The sequence below is a fragment of the Podarcis filfolensis genome (assembly GCF_964270895.1).
Source record: "Podarcis filfolensis genome assembly, chromosome: 2".
NCBI lineage: Eukaryota > Metazoa > Chordata > Lepidosauria > Squamata > Lacertidae > Podarcis > Podarcis filfolensis.
This window is the reverse complement of record NC_139605.1, coordinates 93,379,410-93,401,180: the sequence shown is the minus strand read 5'-3', so window position 1 is coordinate 93,401,180 and position 21,771 is coordinate 93,379,410. Positions and strand designations below refer to the sequence as shown.

At 44.5% G+C, this 21,771-nt stretch overlaps 1 protein-coding gene across 2 annotated transcripts; it reads right to left on the bottom strand.

The window, feature by feature from the left end:
* Nucleotides 1-1,165: 1,165 nt before the first annotated feature.
* P4HB (prolyl 4-hydroxylase subunit beta) lies at nucleotides 1,166-20,796 on the bottom strand. Of its 2 annotated transcripts, XR_014544395.1 has the most exons (12): nucleotides 20,175-20,623; nucleotides 18,906-19,112; nucleotides 14,727-14,860; nucleotides 14,090-14,227; nucleotides 9,932-10,036; nucleotides 9,578-9,703; nucleotides 8,386-8,586; nucleotides 5,960-6,080; nucleotides 5,602-5,783; nucleotides 5,166-5,252; nucleotides 4,746-4,821; nucleotides 1,166-2,219 (listed from the first exon to the last, which is right to left on the bottom strand). XR_014544395.1 is itself a non-coding variant. In XM_083598370.1 (11 exons), exons 1-11 carry the CDS (start codon nucleotides 20,338-20,340, stop codon nucleotides 2,136-2,138), a joined length of 1,551 nt encoding a protein of 516 aa, XP_083454496.1. In that variant the 5' UTR covers nucleotides 20,341-20,796; the 3' UTR covers nucleotides 1,166-2,135. The 2 variants fall into 2 exon arrangements, 1 of the variants encoding a protein (XP_083454496.1); XM_083598370.1 differs by lacking the exon at nucleotides 4,746-4,821 and having other exon boundaries at nucleotides 20,175-20,796.
* Between the last annotated feature and the right edge of the window lie 975 nt (nucleotides 20,797-21,771).

Sequence of the window (21,771 nt, the reverse complement as noted above, 5' to 3'; positions counted from 1 at the left end):
GGCTCAGATTTAGGTTTGCTTTTCATGTTCCGATCAAATCAATAATCTTCCAAAAGAGCTAGTTATCTTTATATTGGTAGCCATAACACTGAGTGTAACTCAGAACTGAAAAGATTGGGGGCAGGGCTTGAAAATGTGGTGTAAGTCAATTTTTTACTGCAGTTTTTGAAACATTCACACATCATTTAAAAGTGCAATGAGGCAAACCTGGTCTTCAAGACTTCGCAGCTGTATGGTAGCCATTTTTAGCTCCCATGTCTGGTACGCCCCATTAAGCTCAGGTACCAAGCCACAAAGTTTTTGCTTGGAACTATATGTAAATATTTCCTCTTCTTTTTTCCCCTCTTCAAAAATAAATATGATCTCTTACTATACTGCCTCCTTCTGCCATAATTTACATTTTATTACCAGATAGAATTCCCAATTTTCCAGGGACACAGCCTGCTCTACCACCTTATTCAGTAGTACATACAGACCGAGCTCATCTCCTGAGTTATAGCAATTAAATGGAAGTGGAGAGAGTAAGGTCCCCCTCATTTGACCCTGTACATTTCCTGGAATGTTGCATCTAGGGTTCCGCCCCCCCACAAGTACAGTTTTGCACACAGCTGAATGCAGATAAAATAATTCAAGCATTTTTTGATGTAATCAATGTTTAAATGTACAGATTAGTTTTTTTATTATCTATGAACGGTTTGTATCATTCTATATTCCGTACTTAGTAGGTAATTTCCCACTACTGCCATTTTTCTTTAAGGTTTTGCTACCACATAGCATAAATCCACCCTCCAGATACTTGCTATTGGACTTTCATAAGCTGAAGTCAAAATAGCCAAAGATGAAAGTGATAGTATACCTCTGGAGAGTACCATGTTCGCTTCCCATGGAACATACTGTTCTTCAGATACTGAAAACCTAACGCAATACTTTGCACAAATTAAGTTACTTTGTTCAAATGTGCATTTGTGCAAAACAGATTTGAATTCTATAGTAAGAACATGCAAAAGGCTGGACATAAGTTTCCCCCAGGAGGGGGTAATATTTATCATGCAAGCAAGTTTCAGCAACAGATAAAACCTTAAATCCACTTTCATCCTTCCTGGCCTAGATGAGAAAAGAGTTCTCCTTAAACCAGAGTTCAAACAAAACAGCCAGATACACAATATAGTATTAAAATCAACTTTTATTTGGCCAATGAGTTCCATTCCTTTTAGCATCATAGACGCTCCAAACTAATTCCAATTCTGTCAACATACATTCTTGTCCTCCCATCACTCCTTGGCTCTCAAGTACCCCCACAAAAAAAACCTAGTTATTGAGTGTCCTTTTTGTTTCATTCTGGTAGGCCCCTTCCCAAACAGCTCTGTAAATGCCTGGGAGACCCATTCACAAAGCAAATGCGTAAAGAGCAAGTCGTATTGTTTGTTCAGGGGGCAAGGTGGCAACACCAGTTAAGGTTTTGCCTCAGGAGTAATTGGGTCCTTTCCCCCTCAAGGACAGTCTTCTATGCCATCCTAATCTTTGGAAGAGAGAGATACATATACTGTTCAGCATAAAAGGGAAGCAAGACCATGCAATGAGTTAAGAGGACCTGCTCATTTCCCTTTCCACTGCCACCACCGTGGTCAGCCCAGTAGGTTCCTCCACACCGGAGCAGCCCAAAAAAGAAATAGTAATTGAAAAACAGCCGAGACAGTATCCAAGACCCTGCTGGGCCAACAGCAGCTTATGACATTTGGACAAGTGTGAGTAAGTTTTAAGGCGGCATTACTGGTGAGGCTCCAAAGTGAGTTAGGCAATGGGACATGTTGCCGTTTCAATCTGCTTCTACCCAGATCACAGAACACTCTAGGAAAAGAAAATGTACATCACAGTGTGTAAAGGAGGGGGGAAAGAGAAGACCCAGCAGGGCTGGCTACCTAGGCAGATCCCTCTTCCAAACTGAAAATAATAATAATAAAAATTAAGTAGAGGAATCAGTTGACAGACAAGTTAGGATGAAGGGTTACTTTAGACCATTCCCTGTACTCTCAGACAGCATCTGCCTTCTTGTTCAAGTTGGTTCTGGACTTGCTTAACTGCATGAAGTGGCAGCCACAGTGTAGTGTCTGGGGATATGCAGATTGGACTTGTCTTTACAGTTCATCTTTTACAGTGTTTGCGTCATCATCGTCTTCTTCTGCATCTGGCTCTTCAGCATCCTCTAGATCTTCCAGATCCTGTTTAAATGAAGAAGCAAAAGCTTGGTCAGCTGCAGCTACTCTCACAGCCAGTGCCAAGGAGGCCAACACACAGTTAGGTCCTGCCAGTGCAGCTGTCATTGCCCTTAATAGCATGAGAAATTCATGTAACTGCCTCTATGCTCAGAACTTTGCTCCTCTGACAGACAGAGTCCTGCCTCCCGAGATGTGCAGGCCAAGGAAAGTCCATGCATTCCATCAAGTCACTCAAGGCAAAATAAAATAAAATAAAAATGGAAACAACCTACAAATTTCCATATACCAGGCAGAAGGAACTTGTAAGACAATGGGGTCAACACCAGGTCTGTTGGCTTTCTGCTTGCCCTATACATCTCAAAATTATTTGAATGGATAAAAAAAACCTGCTGTACCAACTTTAGCACATTCTCCATCTATATAGCATTCTGAATCAGATGAATGCCATCGCATTTGAAAACCAAGTTGGTGATTTTAACGTTTTGCTCAACCAAGAAGTGCACAAAAGACCTCTAAGAAACTTACTTTAGAATTAAAACTTCATTAACACAAACATGTACTGTTAAGGTAAAATCTGATCTCACTTCCACACACAAAATAACAGATAAAGAGAAGCTGTGATTAATGCAGCTGTTCCAGTATCTGTCTTTGAACTTTCTAAGCAAATATTAGTAGTAGCTCCAGAATAGGTATAATCATAGGAGATGATCCTGACAGGTCACATTCAGGTTCATTATCAGGGAAGCCTTGCAAGAGAATTGTACCAGTCTGTTCACAAATAAATGCTCCATTCACAGTAATAAGCAAAAGTAAAACAAGTGGAGATTCAGTCCGAATGACTGATGCAGTACTCTATACTGCAAATCCAATTGGCTGTTCCTTAGATTTGTGATCTAAACCCACCCATGTTCAGTTCTTTCTTCAGAAGTGTTGACTTTCAGTGGCTTGCAAAATCCTCAGTGATTTGCATACCCTCAGCCAATTATTTCATATACACTATACCAGAGGTGGCCAACTCCCAAGAGACTCACAGAACTAAAAACTGGCAGTGATCTACCCCTTTTTGGGGGGTTCAGGTCAAAGTTGTTGAGCTCACCAACAGATTGCTGAGGAAACAACAGCCTCACTGAGTAAACTCCATCTTCCATTATGCAGATCGTGCAGCAATGGAGGGCACAGCGAGGCCGAATTCTATTTTACCAGCGCTAAGGAAAGGGACCCAGTGATCGGCCACAATCTACCAAAACCTCCTGGGGATCTACCAGTAGATCGCAATCGACCTCTTGGACATTCCTGCACCATACCATTCCACTGCATTGCCTTAAAGAATATAGACTGGCTACCAGCATACTGACAAGAAGCAAGGAATATAGGCTGTTATCTTCAACAACAACCTATGCTGAATAACAGACAGATGTTTAGCATTATCCTGTTCTCAGCATCTGGTACCAATGCTTCTTGAATGAGTACACACTGTGCTGTTGAGCTAGCAACTATGAAAAACCTGCTAGCGCACAATTCTTCTCAGAATGAGAAAATGCAAAAGCACTTGCAAGAAATACACAGGGCCAGCCAACACAGCACCTCCAAAAATCAGCCGTGAGGGACTGGAATACCATTCACAGGAAGGACAGAATTTGTTTGCCTCCAATTCAATCACATTCTTCAATTCAAAATCTGTTTCCATGAAACACAGATTCAAGGACCTGCTACAATCCAAGAAGATTTAATGGCCATTTTTGGCCAATTCTTTTGCTCAGTACTCTTATGTTTTTATACCCAAACTTCCACCGGTGACATCTTATAGAACACAGGTTCAAAAGCTATCTGTCTTCAAGGTGCTGGAACCTGACAAACAACCAAACTGAATAAAAATCCAAATTTCCAAAGTGTACAGAGATGATAAAGAATCAAACAAGCTAAAGCAAAATGGGGCCGGCCAGCTCTACTCTGCTAGGTCTCAGCTACATGTTAGTGCCAGGTCTGTGCCTAAAAATCATGTAAGTGATAGCTAACCAGAGTGTCTATCACCAAGATGCTGAATATCAAAGCCAGTTCACTCTTAAATCACAAAGCCTGGTGCAAAGACTTAAGCTCAAAACAGGGACAAAGGAATCAAATCGGGATATAGTTTCTGTGTATGCAACACTCATGGTCATTGTACCAAACAGTTGGCACCCTTGATAACTGTAGGTCTAGAAGTGTAGTCTACAGAGCTTTAAATCACACAGAACCCACCATACAGGGTCCGGGAACATGCAGAGGTGCAAAGGCTGGGTCACCAGTTGCTCCCTGTATCCAATGGTAATGTAGGAACGGCAGCCCTGAATGCACAGCAATTCTAACTTGGGCTATGAGCTTTACCCCCTCTATGTTCAGCTGCTACTCCTGCTGGGCAGCAGCACCCAGATAAGCCTAGCAGTGCTGCAAAGAGCCAGTAGCATTGCTAGCACAGCAACAGAACAAGCAAAAATTGTTACACATGCTGGCAGCAGCGACTACTTGACTCAAGCAAGAGGACACTCGCACCTGGTGCTGGGTGCTGGAGAAAGAGCCAATTCAGTGTAGGGTCATCTCTCGAGAACTACAGATAGTAGGGTCAACGCTGGGAAGAATGTAAAAAAAAAAAATCATGTTTCTTGAACATTTTCAGTTGATCTGGGAATGGTGGGGCTCTCACAGGCTGACTGCCTGTTTGTGTGGCCTGGTTAGTCCACATGGAATGGCAGGTATTCAGGAACACCCTTCCCCACCACCCCAGTTCATTCTGGGTATTACCAGCTGTGCTTTATTTACAAGTTGCTAAGGAACCAGCATTCTCGGCTGCCACAGTAAGCCCAAAGTAGCTTTGCAGGACAAAACTTCCCTTCCACAGGGATTGCATCTGAACCCTGCCCTAAAACAGCTACACGGGCCAGTGCCCAACACGGTCTGGGTTTAGATACTCACATCTTCATCTACACCACCATCCTTTCCGCCACTTTCCAGGAACTTCTTAAAACCTTCCAGCGTTCTCTCGCCGTTGTAGTCTACAACCTGCAAAAGCAAAGGAGGAAGTGTGTCAGCAGTCGAAAGACAAAGCTGGGCACTGGGGGCTGAAGAATCGCTTTCTGAACAGCTAAGCAAAAAAAAAGGGATTGGAAAATTCACCTTCACCCATATGAGTCGAAGAAGAGCAGCCAGCCACTAGATTCCCATGATCGCTGCGAGGAGAGAATAGCCCGTACATGAGCATCATCCTCTACAAAGCAATCCTCCCCCCCATAATAGCAAGAACCCCCTGTGAACCCACCCTTAGCAACTCAAACCAAGGCACACCCTGGGAGTGGGAAAGAGAAACACCCAGGGGCAGCCACCTACACAGACCGACCACCGGTCTCCTCACCGTTCTGCCAGGGCCTGCAGGGAAAAACTTGAGGGTAGGGAAGCTGTGGACTTTCACGGCCTCCACTTCATTGGCTGTGGAGTCCATTTTGGCAATGATGATGTTTTCATGGTCTTTGTACGTCTCGCCTAGTTTATCCCAGATGGGAGCCAGCTGCTTGCAGTGGCCGCACCAGGGGGCATCTGCAAGTCAGAAAGGGGACAAAACCCAGATTAGAATCTGTTCAACAAGAACCACTCACTCCCCAGTTCCAGTTCCTGCCACCTGAGAAACATTCTTCGCTAGCCGAACCTGTGCAACTCAAGACAGGATGCGCCGAGGTGCGAGTGCATGTGGACTCAGCTATCGAAATACTTACAGAATTCCACAAACACGTTCTTATTCTCATCAAAAGCCACTTCTTCAAAGTTTTTCCCAACCAGAACTTTGACAGGTTGTTTGTCCCAGTCATCAGAAACATCTTGGCTCATCAGATGGGGCTGAAACAGACAAGCAAAAAGGAACCCACATGAAAGCAACAGCATGGAATGCGCCAACAGGAAACCCTCCCACCCACTGTTCCAAGACAGGGCAGAGCAACTGACAAAAGCCAGAGGCTATAAAAAGTCAGATTAATATAGACTTCCTCCTTCAAAGTCAACCCCCACCCCACCCAATGACCCAGCCATGTCCTTCATGAGCTGCTGCATGAAGGATGTGTGTTTACGGGGAGCTGGCATAGGCATGCTGAGTAGACAAGAGCCCACTCTGCTTCAGTTAAAGAACAAAAGAAATGCATGGCAAGATATATGTACAACAAGCAAGAGGAGATGGCTGCAAGAGTCAGATTAGTTCCAATATTTTTACAAGAGGGAGTTAGGGCTGGGCGATATGTGGTTTTCAACATCACCAGCTAAACATCGCAATATAGTAATATATCACAATGTCTAAAATAAAGATGGAGCTATGTACAGGCATTGGAGGGCTTCATGGTTTTTCATGCAGGATTATGTTTGCATAGCGCATGTACACACACACACACACACACGATTCACAATATATTGCCAGGTCAAAAATTATGAAACTGATATCACAATACGGATTTATCAGTTTTGGACAATATATCACCCAGCCCTAGAGGAGGTCTAGGATGTTTTCCAGAGCATTTTAACAATGAAAGTGACCTATTAAACCATTGTGTCAAAATTGTGTTCCAAGGTACAGAGCCAGCTGTCTTGTACAGAAGTCAGATCATTGGTCCATTCAGCTCCCTGATCTCCAGGGTTTCAGACAACCCCTCCCAGACCTACCTGGAGGTGCCAGGGATCTAAGCTGGGAGATTCCGCATGCAAACAGAGGGTTCTATTAAGTGTTCTATCCTTCCAACATGCTTAACATTCAATTTGTCTTGAAAAATCCCCTACAACTTCCCCTAGGCTACATCTTTCATCTATCAACTGCTTTGAAACTCCCAACTCAAAACTGTTCAACCCTAGATCTACTTTAGCTTGAATACCATGCATACTGTATCTCATGAATGTGAGGGGTCTTCAAACAGGCCAATGCTGAACATAACCTTCTCTGAGGTTAGAGGTCTTTGGAATGTTTCTATTCCTATTTGCTTTCCAGCACACAAACCATCCCTGTAGTTCTAAATAACTTCAAGTGTCTTTTCAGAAGTGAGGAATGCTGCCCGAAGGGCTATGCTACACATTAAAAAGGAGGCATATGTTACACCACCTATGAGACAGTACCACCTTTAGTGTGAAGGTGGGGGACTGCATGATTCAATGACCATATACCCCCAATCTAGCAGAACGCTACAGAGCAGAACAGAGTTCTAGCCTTTCCTTCTCCAGAAATGCACCAGCTTCCTATCTACAGAGTCTGATACGGGGGAAGCATATAGATATGTAACACTCAGCCTTTACAGCCAAGTGGCAGGGGCTTCGTTGACCACATGCTCGCACTCATATGTTAACAGGCTGACCAAAAGAGTACTACAACATGAATATGTATTAATACAACCTAGAATGTATTTTACCTTTTATGTCATGCAACACCTTACTGTCTATGTGTTCCAAAATAGATCTACCATAGTCCTGTATCCTATTCAAGAATGTCCATCAAGCCAGGTATCACAATACTTTTTCTTCCCTATCATCAACTCAGCTTTCCCAATTAGAAAGGTCATCCTGAACTTTTAGCCTCGTTTAATAATCCCTTCCAGTTTTTCAAAGGACCTGCTGATTTTCTTTAAAGGTGTACTTGTCCAGTCGACTGAGTAATTAAGATGAAGGCTGCAACTTCACTGAACAGGAAAAGGAATAATGGGAGGCAAGGAAAGTAAATGAAATAGGCAGAGCCAAGAAAGAGCCCTGCAAAATTCAGGTGTGGGGCAGAACAAAAGCAGTAGCTGGCTCTGTACAGCTGCTTTCTTCTCCAGATTAAGATGGAAGCCTCCCAAGCGCTCGTGCCACGTGAGGACAAGGCCATGCAGCCATTAAGGCAGAGGTAGTTCTTAAGAGCTGGTGATGCAGAGAAGCTCCCAGACTTGTCAAGCTCACTTTATCAGCATTTAAAGGCTATTTCCATACTGGCACCGTGCCCCACTGGCTTTGCCCTTTGGGCTTCTCAGCATGAAGTCTAAATACTGGGCTGCTGGACGTGCTGCAAAGCCAGCTTGAAAGACTTCGTGCCACGTGACCGTTCTCAGGTTTCGTGTGATTCGTGCTGCGGGGATCACCTCACATGGATGCCTGTCTCAAGAACAAAATACAAAAAAGGAAGGGAAAAAAGAATTACCTTAACTTTGCCCTCCAAGAACTTATTGCAGAAGTCCCTGATGTTTTCTGGAGTCAGCTCTTCTGAATCCGGCTTGTACTTGGTCATTTCCTCCTCCAGGGTAATGAGGCGGATGGCAGGGCACTCCTCTTTCTTGAGGCCAAAGAACTCCAAGATCCTCTGGTTATCGCCGTGGTCACTGTCTATGAAGATGAACAAGATCTTGGCGGAGGAGAAAGGAAGAACAACAGTGGAATTGAGGCATTAGACAAGTGCATGGCACAGGCAAGAAACTTGCTATTTATGTCCTCCTTAAGTAACTATTCTTTCTCCTGCCACCCTAATTGTGTTTCATGCCCAACTATAAGCCTAAAGCAAGTTCTTGTCTGCTTAATAGTTTTCAAATACTTAGCTCAGTGGTTTTCAACCTTTCTGATTCCATGGCTCCCTTAACCAACCACAATCTTTCTGCAGCTTCCCTGGGGGAGTCACTTACAGCGGGGTTCCATTACAAGACTCGAGTCAGTGGGGACTCCCCCATTCTGCCCCTTTGCTTCACACGCCCCATTCTGTCCCTGCCATCTCCCCTGAATGTTCCTCAGAGTAAAAGAGAGAGAATGCAGGAAGATATGAGCTTACAAGTTAATGAAAGGTTGGTTTCCCCCCCCCTCCCGGCTCCCCTGAACATTCCTCAAGTCTCCCCAGGGTGTTTCAGTACAACCATTGACCAAGCTTATTCCATTCAAAGACTTCTAGAGTTGTCACCTGATTGCTGGGGCTATTTAGGAGCAGTCTATGCTGAAGCAGCTTGTGCTACTTTTATGTTACTTAGCTATATTCTGAAACTCCTGATCCTAATCCATGTCCTTCCTGAGAAGCCGCAATATTAGAACTGTACAGTCATGCCTCTTGTTACGTTTGTTAAAGGTTAAATCTTTCAGGTTGCATCCCACAGCGACCCAGAAGTACCAGAAAGGGTTACTTCTGGGTTTCACCGCTCGCGCATCCGCTCAAAATGACGTCACACGCATGCGCAGAAGTGGCGAATCACGACCCGCGCAGACGCGGGTTGCATTCTGCTCATGCTGCAAACGGGGCTCCAGAACGGATCCTGTTCGCAACCAGAGGTACCACTGTAAGTGCCAGTGTTCACCACCTGGGAAGCCTAGGGGGCGAAGAAAGGATTTTTAATACGTCACTTCCTGGTCCTCACCTTCCCTTTGAAGCTCTCTGCTGCTTTTTTGAAGTTATCCAGTTTTCCCTGGTAGTCTGTAACACTCTTGGGCAGGAACAACAGGATGTGGGTCTTGATCTCTCCTCCAAAGATTTTGGGTGCCGTCTGTGGAAGAACAAATAGATGCATGCTAGGGCCAAGAGTGTTACCGGTTGCCAAGATTATGCAAACTCCCCCCTCCCTCATTTACAGTTCATTCTACTTGGTATAATTTGTATGGTTAGAATTCTCCAGTCCTGATTGGTAGACACAGATCAAGGTGTGGGTTAGGTCACCCAGCCAACCAACCAACCAACCAACCAACCCTGCCTTGCTAGAGAGCCACTTCCATACCTGTTCAGTGAATTCAATCACCAAGGGCAGCTGGTTTGATTTGATGAAGTTCAACAGATTCTCTTTTGTTATCTCCCCTTCATAGTTGTTACGTCCTTCATCAAACTGGAAACAAGCACAAAGGGACTCGTGAGAATAAATCAAGCCGACTTACGGTTGAGATCAATCAAGAGTTACAGGTGGGTCATCAGCCTACTGATCACCAAAACGCAGGTTATGGGCAGATTGAGTGTCTGCCACAATTCTACAGGCATGCAGAATTTGGTATTGAGTAAATCATTTGGTTTCCTGAAAACGTTGGTGGTGGTTTAGGCTTCTAACCCTTATGTCTATGAAAAAATGTGTGCAAGTATGTAGGACTAAAGGCTGGCACAGCAAAACCGAGAATGGCTCAGTTCACATTCAATCCTAGGCCAAGCTATGGCTTGAACACACCTGACTACCAGGGATGAGATTGTGGCCATTTTGCTCCTCCTCCAGTCCTTCCGCCACTGCACTGCTGTAAACCAAAGACTGGTTCAAGCTCATGTGTTATCCAAACCTGGGCTTGGATTCTTGTGGTGTGTGAACCACGAACTCTGGTTCAAACACAACACTAAGCCAAATCACAACTTAGCTCACAGCAAATGCAGGAGGAGCAGAGAAGCAAAACGGTGCTCTCCAGTAGCCCACATGCCATGTCATAGTTTGGACTAGTATTACATGTAAAACAGGTCAATAGTTTGAGGAATGGGACTTAAGGGCCTAACATTTATCTTCTGCCACAACCAGGCCATTATTCAGATTTATGTAAAAAAGGCAAACATGGAGTCCAGCTTGCTTTCTATCCATTATTTCTCCAATTTTTACAAGTACAGAATACACAATCCTGAGTGTTATATCTGTAGGGCTCCCACTGACAAGTCTTGACACAAACTACGGTGCACATTTCACACTGCAAGCAAGGCACAGAATTTCTCAAGTTAAAATCCAGGGTAGAATCTCTGCCAAAGCTCTCATCTTACTAACAAGCTAGGATTCAAGGCTCCATAGGAGTAAACAGAGCAGTGACTAGAAAGGAGTTTGGCACTAAGGGACTGCCAGATTCTTGCTATATACCCACCACCTCAAAAGGGGTTTCTTAAATATTCTATAGTATTTTAAATACACAACTCTCGAAAGTCACAGAAGCAGGTTGCTCATTTCCTGGTAGGCAACAGGTTGTGCAGGTCTTGCTGGAAGCAGATATATTTATCTGATCAACAGAACCACTAAAAAGGAGGTAGTGTCCTAGGCAGCAGGACACAACATGGAACCAGTAAATATATAGCAGTTTACTCAGAGGACAACACATCCTTGCAGGGCTATTGTTAGCCAAGCAGGAACAGAAGTCAGAAAGCACGCTATCATTCCTCTGCCAGGAATAATTTTGCTGCAGAGCAACACCTATTACTGTCCAGGTTCTCAAAATCTTTCCTGGCACCATGGAAAGGGGCAGGAAGTAACAGACATAGGAGAATCAAGGTTATCCACCAAGAAGACATGCAAGGGAAAGCAGTGGTCCCATTGGCTGGGCTCCCTAGTGACAACTCTGGGGGATGCACACATAGGTCACTGTTTGAGTAACTTTCCAGGAAAGTTATACAAAGAAATCTACTTCAAGAAAACGTGAAGCTTATGCAAAAGACAAGGAAACAAAAAGCAAAGTTGGGTAGCTGCAGTGCTGCATTCAAATCTCACCTTAGCCATGAACTCAATAGGTAGCCTTAGGTAAGCCAGTTTTCCCCCAGACACCATATATATATAGTAAGAGCTACCTGCCTTCACATTGGCAGGTTAACCAAAAATGCTGTTTGCACACACAGAAGTGTTTTATAAAATGCCAGATTTTAATACAACCTATCCCTGAAGAACAGTTTATTAGAATACACCTGGGAAGGAGGCATAAGTCAGCGGTCACAAAGAAACAAAACTTTAAAATGTGCAGCCTTACCAGGGACTAGATGTTCTACAGTTCTGCCAATAACACCTCTGCTTGTTTATGTGTGCTACATAAGACTTATAATAAACCAGTTCCTGGCCTTCATGCACCTCCAGTGAGATGCATTTAGAACAGGCTTCCTCAACGTTGGCCCTCCAGATGTTTTTGGCCTACAACTCTCATGATCCCTAGCTAGCAGGACCAGTGGTCAGGGACGATGGGAATTATAGTCTCAAAACATTTGGAGGGCCTGATTTAGAACCTACCAGCTCTGCTTTTACTATACCCTGTAATCTTAGCAGAAACTAGCCAACTTAGAGATACCTCAAGATTCCAAATGCAGTCTTGCCACAGTCTAGAAGATTCTGAGTGCCACTCTCACCAGCCCCAATGTTTAGAGGCCTGCTAGCGGAAGACCATACAAAGACTTTGCGAACACAACAGGGCTTTACTCCATGTGTGTGTGAGAGAGAACAACCCCCAGAACAACATGTGGGGAGGGAGGGTATATAACTATCAGCAGGGAAAGAGAGGCAGGTCATTCCATCAGGCAAGCAGAAATTATTGTGCTGACAGAGCTATCTGCTTAGCGCTACACTGAATTCCTTCCAGTGCTTCACCACTTAACAGCTGCAGGGGCATTTCACGTCCTGTCCAATTCTGTAACTGCTTACACGGTTTCGTCTCATTCCAAACAATATTCCCGGGCATCAGTGAGGTCACTTCATGACACTCAAGCTCTATGGGGCCATGTGCAAATGTGGTAGGAACAGATTCAAATGTAGCATCTGCTGAAAGTTTGTTTCATTTTGGTTGGAAGCAAAAAAAATAAAAATAAAATGGCAGCACCAAAGAGTTAACCACGTAAAAATGCAAGCATTTGACAGGTGTGCAACTGAAGAGTTCAGAAGCTTGGGCAAGTGTCCTTTTGGCAACTAAAAGGGATGTGTTTTTACTTTGGCTGGTTGAAGTCTCAACAGCTCCGAGACTGAGGAGCAAGAAACAGAGAATAAGAGTGAGGAAAGTTCTAAGCCACTCAGAAAAGTACCCCCTTTAGATAGAAGAGTTGGCCAATCAGAAATTTACCTCCTATCCTTTAATAAAAGTGCTGGCCAAACACAACTTCCCCACCCCCTTAACAGATTGAAAGGTTTTTAAAAGCAAGTATTCAGCTTAACATGCCAAACACTTGAAGGTGGAAACGCCTGTTTGAAGCAGGGAGAATTGACCTTAAAGAGGCAGTCAGGGTGTAATATACAGGCTATAGATGCCTTTACAGCAGGAGAGAGCATGCGTTGCTCTACTCTTCTCAGGTGGAGAGAAGGGTATGGACACTGTGGGGTCACCATCCACTTTGTAATGGCGCTCATCCCTACTATCAAAAGTCAGTGCCCGCAACTACAGTAAGTTCTGGAGGATTCTGGAGTCTGAGATTTCCTCCCTTAATGGTTGCTCTGCTAAGGGCCCCATACCTTTTGACAAACCACTTTGGCAACCTAAATATTGATAATGGCATGAGTCAAGATCTTGCTCTTGTGGCTTGCAACACAAAGCAGGGGTGTTTTCCCCCCACAAGTGTCCCTGTTTGGAAGTCCCCCCCCCCAAATTACCTCCTCCATTCTGGTTCTCTAACATCTGAACAGACCTAGCTATTATATTAACAAGGTTAACTTGCTGAATAAGCTACTCAAACTGCTTCTTCCTGTTCTGCTTTCACAATCCATCCAGTGTGCTTGGTTTCCACCAACAAGCTCAGCAGCGGAAAGACTGGTTTTGTTCCAGAGAGTTGCAATTTAAGTGGCAACGAGTCTTGCTGCCAATCATTAAGATTCTCTTGCCTTAATCATCTATACTGACCTTGAAAACAAAAGCCCGACATCAGTTCCTCTTCACACTACCACTTCAGCTGTGATACTAGAAGTACCCTTTGAGGAAGCAACTGGGTTTTACAGGCTAAAGCCCATGCACTCTTAGGATAGAAGAGCAATTCCAGGAGGGAGGGGGAAGCTGATGAGAAAAAATTCAAGTGGTTTCCAATTACCTCCTTCAAATCAAGTTTTTAGAGCACTATTTGGACCTGTGTGAACTTTCTACAAATACAGGAACAGTGTGGGTGGATGTGGAACAGAAACATATTGGGGAAGCAGAGTGCAGCCAGCCAGACTTAGCACATAATGGGAATATTTTGCACCACTCACCTTCTTAAAAAGGGCAACTCCATCTTTGCTGAGCTGGTATTTGGCAAAGACATCGCTGTTGGAAGAGATCCCAAAAGGAATGTCATCAATGGACTCTGCTGCCAACAAGAACTGCTTGGCAGCATCAGATTCTGCATCCTAACAGAAAGAAGGAAGATTTTAAGTTTTAAATACTCCACACCATGCCTTGATTTGATGCATGTTGCTTACTCAGTGATGCAAGAACAACAAAGAGCCAAGATGGGATAAAGAAATGGGCATCATACTCTAGCTGTAATTTCCCTGTGTCCACAAATTCCCCTCCCCGCTGAAATTGGGCACGATTGATTCTACTGTAACCAATTGAACAGGTTGTGGTGTGCAACGCCCACAAGTTTCTCTGGTTTGCAATTTTATTTATTCTATTTTTATCCCACCTTCCCCCTAAGAAGTGAAGGTGCCATACATGGTTCTCCTCCTCCCCAATTGGAGGTAGGTTAGGTTAAGAGACTGTCTAGGCTCAGGTCACCCAGGGAACTTTGTGTTAGACTGCCCATGGTCCTAAACAGGTTAGCGAGCCCTGGTGTAATCTCTTCCCAGATAAAGGCCTCCAAGGGAGGTCAGCTAAAAGCAACAGTAACCGAGTGAAGCACTCTACCTTGAAGAACCCGATCACAGCAACTTCACTGGATTCCACCAGTTTCTCAGCAGCAGCTACATCTGCCAGGGCAGTGGCTGCTGGGCCTGTGCGTTTCTTCAACCAGTTGACAATGTCATCTGCTTCCCTGCCAGCTGTATTAGGGGGGAAAAGACACATCAGAATCTCTTTCACGTTTAAGTTGGAGCACTTGATCTAATCACCCCAAGTGGAAACTCCCATTATTTCCGGGTTCAGAGGGCAAAGAGTTTCTGTTCACCTTTCTAGGGAGATAAGCCACCATCTTCTCTTCCCCCTTTGCCTTCCAAGACAAAGTTGCCACCAGAAGGTGCTATTGAGCACAAAGCTGCTTTACTTGGTACAAAAAAATATTTCATAGTAACATTTAAGAGCATGCTGTTTCTATCACCACATTGGCTCATGTATATTTAGAGCTTTGGTCACATTATAATATCACTGATGCAAAACGTTCTGCAAGATGCAAGCATTTTCATGCTGAAGATTACCACAAAATGGTTGAGTGAAGAAAAAATACAGGAAGCAAGATTTTCTACCACAGTACCAAAGCTTAAAAGCAACATATAGGTTTTTCAACGCTGTTAAAATTAGATCTGTATTTCTAACTCTTGGGAGGCTCCACCCAAAACTAGCTGCCTTTAGAATCTGCTTTAAGCACATCTTGCACTGATTATATACAATGAAAGATAAGTTACTATGCCAATCTCCATTTCAAAATTCCCCAAATGTAAATAATACGAATTGCCCTTCCCTATACCTGTGAACAGAAAGATTCCTATAGGCAGGAGGGTAGATACCTGCTCACTGTGACCATCACCCACATTGCAGGGGTGACAAGTGGAGCTGCAGCCCTGGAGCTTGAGGGTGGTGGTGCAGAAACTGATCCAGTTTTATTGAGCTTTATTGATGAAACAATAGGAAAGAGCTATACCCCAGCTGTAAGCTTTGAAGGGGGGAGTTAGGAACAGCCACCACCTTCACCTTCCACTGCCTTGCCTCCTTCACTCCCAAAGTTTGCAGCAGGACAAGGGGAGCAAGTGATCGCTCATAATCTCCGGCAGTGCAAGCTCTGGGATAAGACCACCATCCTATGCACACTTACCTGGGCGTAAACTCCACTGAATACAATGGGATATATAAAAACATGCAGAGGATTGCACTGAAGAGGAGGGGCTAGATCCTGACAAAGATGTGTTTTTGGCTTGGCTAGCCAGGTTAGGTGAAGCTGGTACTGGGGACAGAGCCCTGCTTTCTTTACTTGGACATGGCCAAGCAGTGTGAGAAACAGAAGGGCCATGTACTCCATATTCTCCAGGCAGCTCTCAAAACTCTGCTGGACCAAGCTATACACCCACCCACCAAGTCGAAAATGATGCCCAAAGAATTCAGTTCAAGATGGGATTGCTTATTACAGCTACTTTTACCACACGAGAAAGAAATCATATAACCAAGCCTGTAACATTTAATGCATATATTGATACAGCAACCTGGGGATGGGTTATTGCTTTTTGTTTTGTTACCATGCAATGTATTTTTGTGTTCTGATATTGTAAACTGCACTGCGATCCTTGAATGAAGGGTAGTTTGGAAATTTAATAAATAAAATAAACCTATTTTTTTAATATGCAAAAGGTAATAACTAACTCTACCAGCACTCAAAGTGGCTGCACAGGCTGCCTTTCAAGAAAGCCAAAATCAGAGGCAGGACAGTCATACCTGTGGGAAAACTTATCCTACATGTGGCTTCTGTGGCTGCTGCAAGCTCTTCTTCCCATACAACGGAAAGCACTTCTTCCCCTATAACTGGAAGCTCATCTTCCCCTAAAGCTGAAAGCTCATCTTCCCCTAAAGCTGAAATCTCATCTTCCCCTATAACTGAAAGCACTTTTTCTCCTACAACTGGAAGCTCATCTTCCCCTACAATGGGATCTAAGGATGGGGGACTGGCCATTCTGTAGTGTTGCCCTCCCAATGCAGTTTTTCACCAGCCACCAGCACAAAAAGTTAATAGCTGAAGACCATTCAGCTTCCTAAATGCCTAAATGAGATTTTTGTGCCTATTTCCAGGTGGCAGGCTCCAAAGCGTGGAGGGATTCTTCCCAACTGTCACCATGGAATCTTGGGAGAGAATCAGCAGCAATGTCTAAGGAACAGCCTTCTTACATCATTGTGGCCAACCCCACTTCTGAACCTTCCATCAGCCACCACTACCTTTTAAAAACTTAAATATTGTTTGTTTTTTTAACCTGTGTGATTTTTCTTTTTTAATATGACTAGGAGTTTTAATAACTCTTTTACCTTAAACCACAGGCCTTCCATTATGATATCTGGGTTAGGGAAAAGTACCGTATGTTACAATCAGCATAACCAACCATTCAGAATGATCAGGCATGCTGATCAGCTATCTGCCAGTAGCTTAGGTGATAAAAGAAGTTTGTCTAGCACTTATATCATCCACGTATATGGCACAACTCACAGAATCATAAATTGTAGAGTTGAGAGTGACCCTGGGTTTTATCTAATCTGATCCCCTGTAAGGCAAGAATCTCAACAAAAGCATTCAGACGAAGGACATGTCCCTGCCCCAAGGCTCTTACCATTTAGAAACAGATAAAGCAGGCAAATAAAGGAACGGAAGGGAAAGAGGGATGGGGTAAACATGGGGGAAATTACATTTCAGTAACATGTATTAAAGGCTTAGTTGCAATGGTGCTTTAGGAGTAGGGGTCTGTCAAAAGCTTCGTGGAAAAGGTTATTTTGCAAATGGTTATGTAGGAAGGGTTTTGGGAGGCAGTTCAAGTCACAAGGTACAGTCATTGAAGGAGCAGAAGACAGCTAGATGACCAAGCATGGAGGAGCTGGCCAAGCAAAAGAGACAGGGAAAGAGATATGGGAGGATGTGGCAGCAGTGAGGCAAGAGGGTGAAAGCTACTGAGAGCTTTGAAGATGAATCAGGGAGGACTCAAAGGCAACATAGGGCTGCAAGAAGGGTATTTCTGTGCTCAGAATAATTTTGCCAAGAGTGATGAATATAGGCAAGATTATCAAGTCCAGAGGGCAGAAGGCTGGATGGATCAGAGGTTTTTTGCTGAGGGACAACAGGGAGCAGAGTGCAGGTAATGTTATAAAGCAGCCTTACTCATCTGCATGTCCTACAGATACTGCTAGACTTCCACCTCAACCCCATTTTCCAACAAGTAACATGTGGAAGAAAAACTGTTACTATTTTTATCATTTATGACATGCTAGTGCCTATGCTTTTGTGTTTTTAAATGCAACTACAGGTGCATGCTTGTCTCAGTTACACAAAACTGGGAATATGAAATATTTGATAAACTCTCATTTAGTTTTGATACAACTTCAAAAAATAGGACATCCATTTTATACGTAGGAAAGAGGCTGAAATAGACTCTAGTGAATGAATGGCTATGACTGAGCAGTAGCATGAGCTCAGTGCCTTGAGTCACAGACTTCTCCTTCAAGGCTTGAATGCTGTTCAGAATACAGACACTGAAATAGTCACTGCTTAATAGATTTATTGCCTTCGGCTGTAGCCCTATCTACCTCTTCTTGGCAGCAAGCCTCACTGACCTCCATGGAGCTTACTACAGAATAGATATACACAGAATTGGGCTGTAAGGAATAAACAATGGTGAGGGAGGGTATTACATGCAATAAATTGCTCCAAGAGCTGCAATTTTGCATTTGTGATTCCATCATATACAAAGCAGGGAGCAGATATATCCTAAGGGCAACTATTAAAAAGCAATACCAACTTGTCCTTAATTTGTGTCAGAGGAGTTCTAAGCTAGAAATGTGAAACCACGATACCTTATTCCTATTTAACAGATTATCCTTGTCTTTCTAGTGACTAGAAGAATTACATGCAAGGACAAAGTTGCAAGTCCTCTATGAAAAACATTTTTTCGTGGGACTATTTAGCAGAGACCTTTTAAACTGGTGAAATATACATACAACATGAACAAACAGCTTAAAGGAGGCAGAGAACTATATCTGAACAACATGAAGTGAAAGCCAACAGTTTAGGCATCAAAACCAAGAAGTATCCTCTTGTGTCACTTTTGCTTTATGTTCCAGGTTTGGTTCCCCCCCACCTCAATTCACATGTTCCAGACTTTTTAACCATTACCATAGTCTCACCTGTGTATTCTTTAGGGGATGATTTATCGCCATTCTTGAAGAATTTGATAGTAGGGTAGCCTCGAACACCAAACTGTTGGGCAAGCTCTGATTCTTCTGTTGCATCCACCTTGGCCAGCCGGATTTCTGAGTTGTCAGATTTCAATTTTGCTGCCGCCTTCACATACTCTGGGGCCAGAGCTTTACAGTGACCACACCAGGGTGCATCTGAAAAAGAGAAGTACTTAGTATCAAAGCAATTACTGTGCAACCCTCCAACACTGATACTTTCTATCAACAGGAATGCACACACAACAACAAAACATTCCATGCAGATAGCATCCAAGTGACGGGTGGGGGTGAAAATTATGGCAAGGAGAGCTTCACTTTTGACTGCCCTGTAGTACTATAACCAGCACCTTTCCTACCACAAAATCCTAACTTGAAGTTTCCCCCTCTTCACCTATTACTTTACAAGCAGTCTCTGCAGTGGAAATGCAATGAGTAGGCAAGACAACGAGGAAGTCTAGAATATCTAGAAAAGCAAGAGACAGGCTCAGTCCTCAATACTGTTGCTCACTTGATGTAAATCTCTCCCCAGTGCATAGTTCAAAGTTTCTTGTCCTGCACTGCCGTCAGCAACAACCTGCAACTAGCACAGCACATCCAACTTTGGGAGTCTTCCAAGACTCCACTGAAGCCTCTTAACTTTACTGGCACGCCCCTTCCAACAGTACTCCTGGTACTATGGCAATGCCACCAACAGACATAACATGGCACAATGCTTTCCCCAATACTTGAGAGAGGTGCATTTCAAACGCACTTTGCACTCTTACAAAATCTTCAGCGGGCCCCTGTGCTCTCCTGCATGAGACACTACCAGTGTTTCATAGCCAACTCGTAAGCATCTATCTATACCCCTATTTTCAAGGCTGAAAATATATAGCAACAGTAGCACCGGCCTATTCCATGCATCCGGGACACGCCAACAGCAAAAGACGAGCAAACGCCTACAGGCCCCTCTTTGGGCTGGTAAAATACATTACCGCAGCCGGCGCACGCCAGCTCTCGCAAGTCCCCTTCTCACGTGAACTGTGTAACGTCTGAATAGGCAGGGGTTGTTTCCCTAATGGCGGGGGGGACGACGACCCGCTAACGTGAAAAAGCCTGTTCCCCATCCCTCCCCTAAACCGAACAGGGGGACCCCAACCTCAGTTTCCCCTCCCACCCGGCCGGCCTTCCCTCTCCACCCTCACCCGCGCTCCCCCCCCCCGGCGCCCCTCCACTCACAGAACTCCACCAGGATGTTCGGGTGCTGCTCCAACGCCCGCTCGAAGTTGGCCGCCTTGAGCACCAGGACGCCCTCGTCCTCCTCGATATCTGCGTCGCCGGCCAAGCAGGCCCGTCCCAGGAAGACCAGGCAGAGGAGCGGAGAGAAGAGCAGAGCGGTCTTCATGGCGGCGCTGACAATGACGGCAGGATCCCAGGCGAACAGACCGGACCACGAAGAGGCGCCGCAAAAGAGAACACTCCGCGCCCGCCTCCCGCTTTATAAACCCGCCCTCTCCCCGCTGCGTCTATCGCCCATTGGCTGCTTCCGCCCTCCTACGCTTCAGCTCCCATTGAACTGGCGTGGAGCCTAAGGCCGCCCTCCGGTCCTGGATTGGTCAGCTTTAAAGGTCGCGTCGCCTTTCCTTCCCCACTTCCGAACAGCCGCGAGAGTTTCCTTTGCTCCGCGGGCTTTGATTGGCCGTACCGACCTCTCCGGTGACTGGGATTGGATAACGCGGCCGCTCTTAGAAACTCGGACCAGCCGTTTCTGATTGGTTGACCTCAACGAAATTCCCTCCCCTCCCCGCCTACTTTCGCCTCTCTTCTTTGGAACGTGGCATTCGAGAGATACGCCCGCCTCGCGCTGCGCATGCGTGTTTGAGTGTGGCAGGGAGACCTCGTTCGTGTTTGATTCTGACTGGCCGCATTTAATGAGCGACCCGGAATTGAAAGCTAGCAAGGAACCAAGTGTTTCCTGGACTGTACGAAAGAGGGGGAGGCTTTTGCATAAGAATTGCTTAGAAGTGGGCGGGGGACTCAAGCGAGCAAGTTTATTACGATGGGAAGTTCTGAAGTGTGTACATCTGCATTGCCTTTGTATATGCTTTACTGTTGGGAATTTTTTCTAATGAGAATAAGCGCATATTATATTTTTGTATTACCATTTTAATTATATATTTTTACGTATAACCCTAGCATATTTACTCAGAAGTACTATAGAACTCTCTTGAGGCTTAGGCTGCAGTCCTAACCCCCATTTACATGGGATCAAGCCCCACTGAATTCAGTAGGACTTGCTTTTGAGTAGACGTGGTTAGGGCTGCGGTGCTGGACTGAAAAGGAATAGCTTTATTCTCTGCCTTCCTCTCCTGCTTTTTGACTTCATCTTTTTACTGCTGCAAGGAATAGTGTAGCTGTATTACCTGGACAACTTTTTCCCCCCAGCAATGAGGAGGAGTTTGCTCAAATAGAATTTGTTGATAAATAAAATACAAACATTTTGTAGTTATTTATATGGGAAATACATACCAGTGTCTGGATCATTTGCACTCCCATGTTGTCTGTGTTTCCTCTTCTGTTCCCTGGTTTATAATATAATATGGTCATTATAATAATGTAATGCATTTTATATATCAATGTTTGAAAGGGCAGGGCAGTAAAGTGGCAGAACCAAGCCCAATAGTTTCTGAAAAACTATTTCAAAACATTCCATCCTTTATACATTAGCATTTCCACCACTATTCCAAAGACCTGTGCCACAATCGACCATAAGTGGAGCTCTGGGAGAGTGGTCTGCTGCAGGCTGTGTCATATTGTTTATGCCTAACAGCATAAG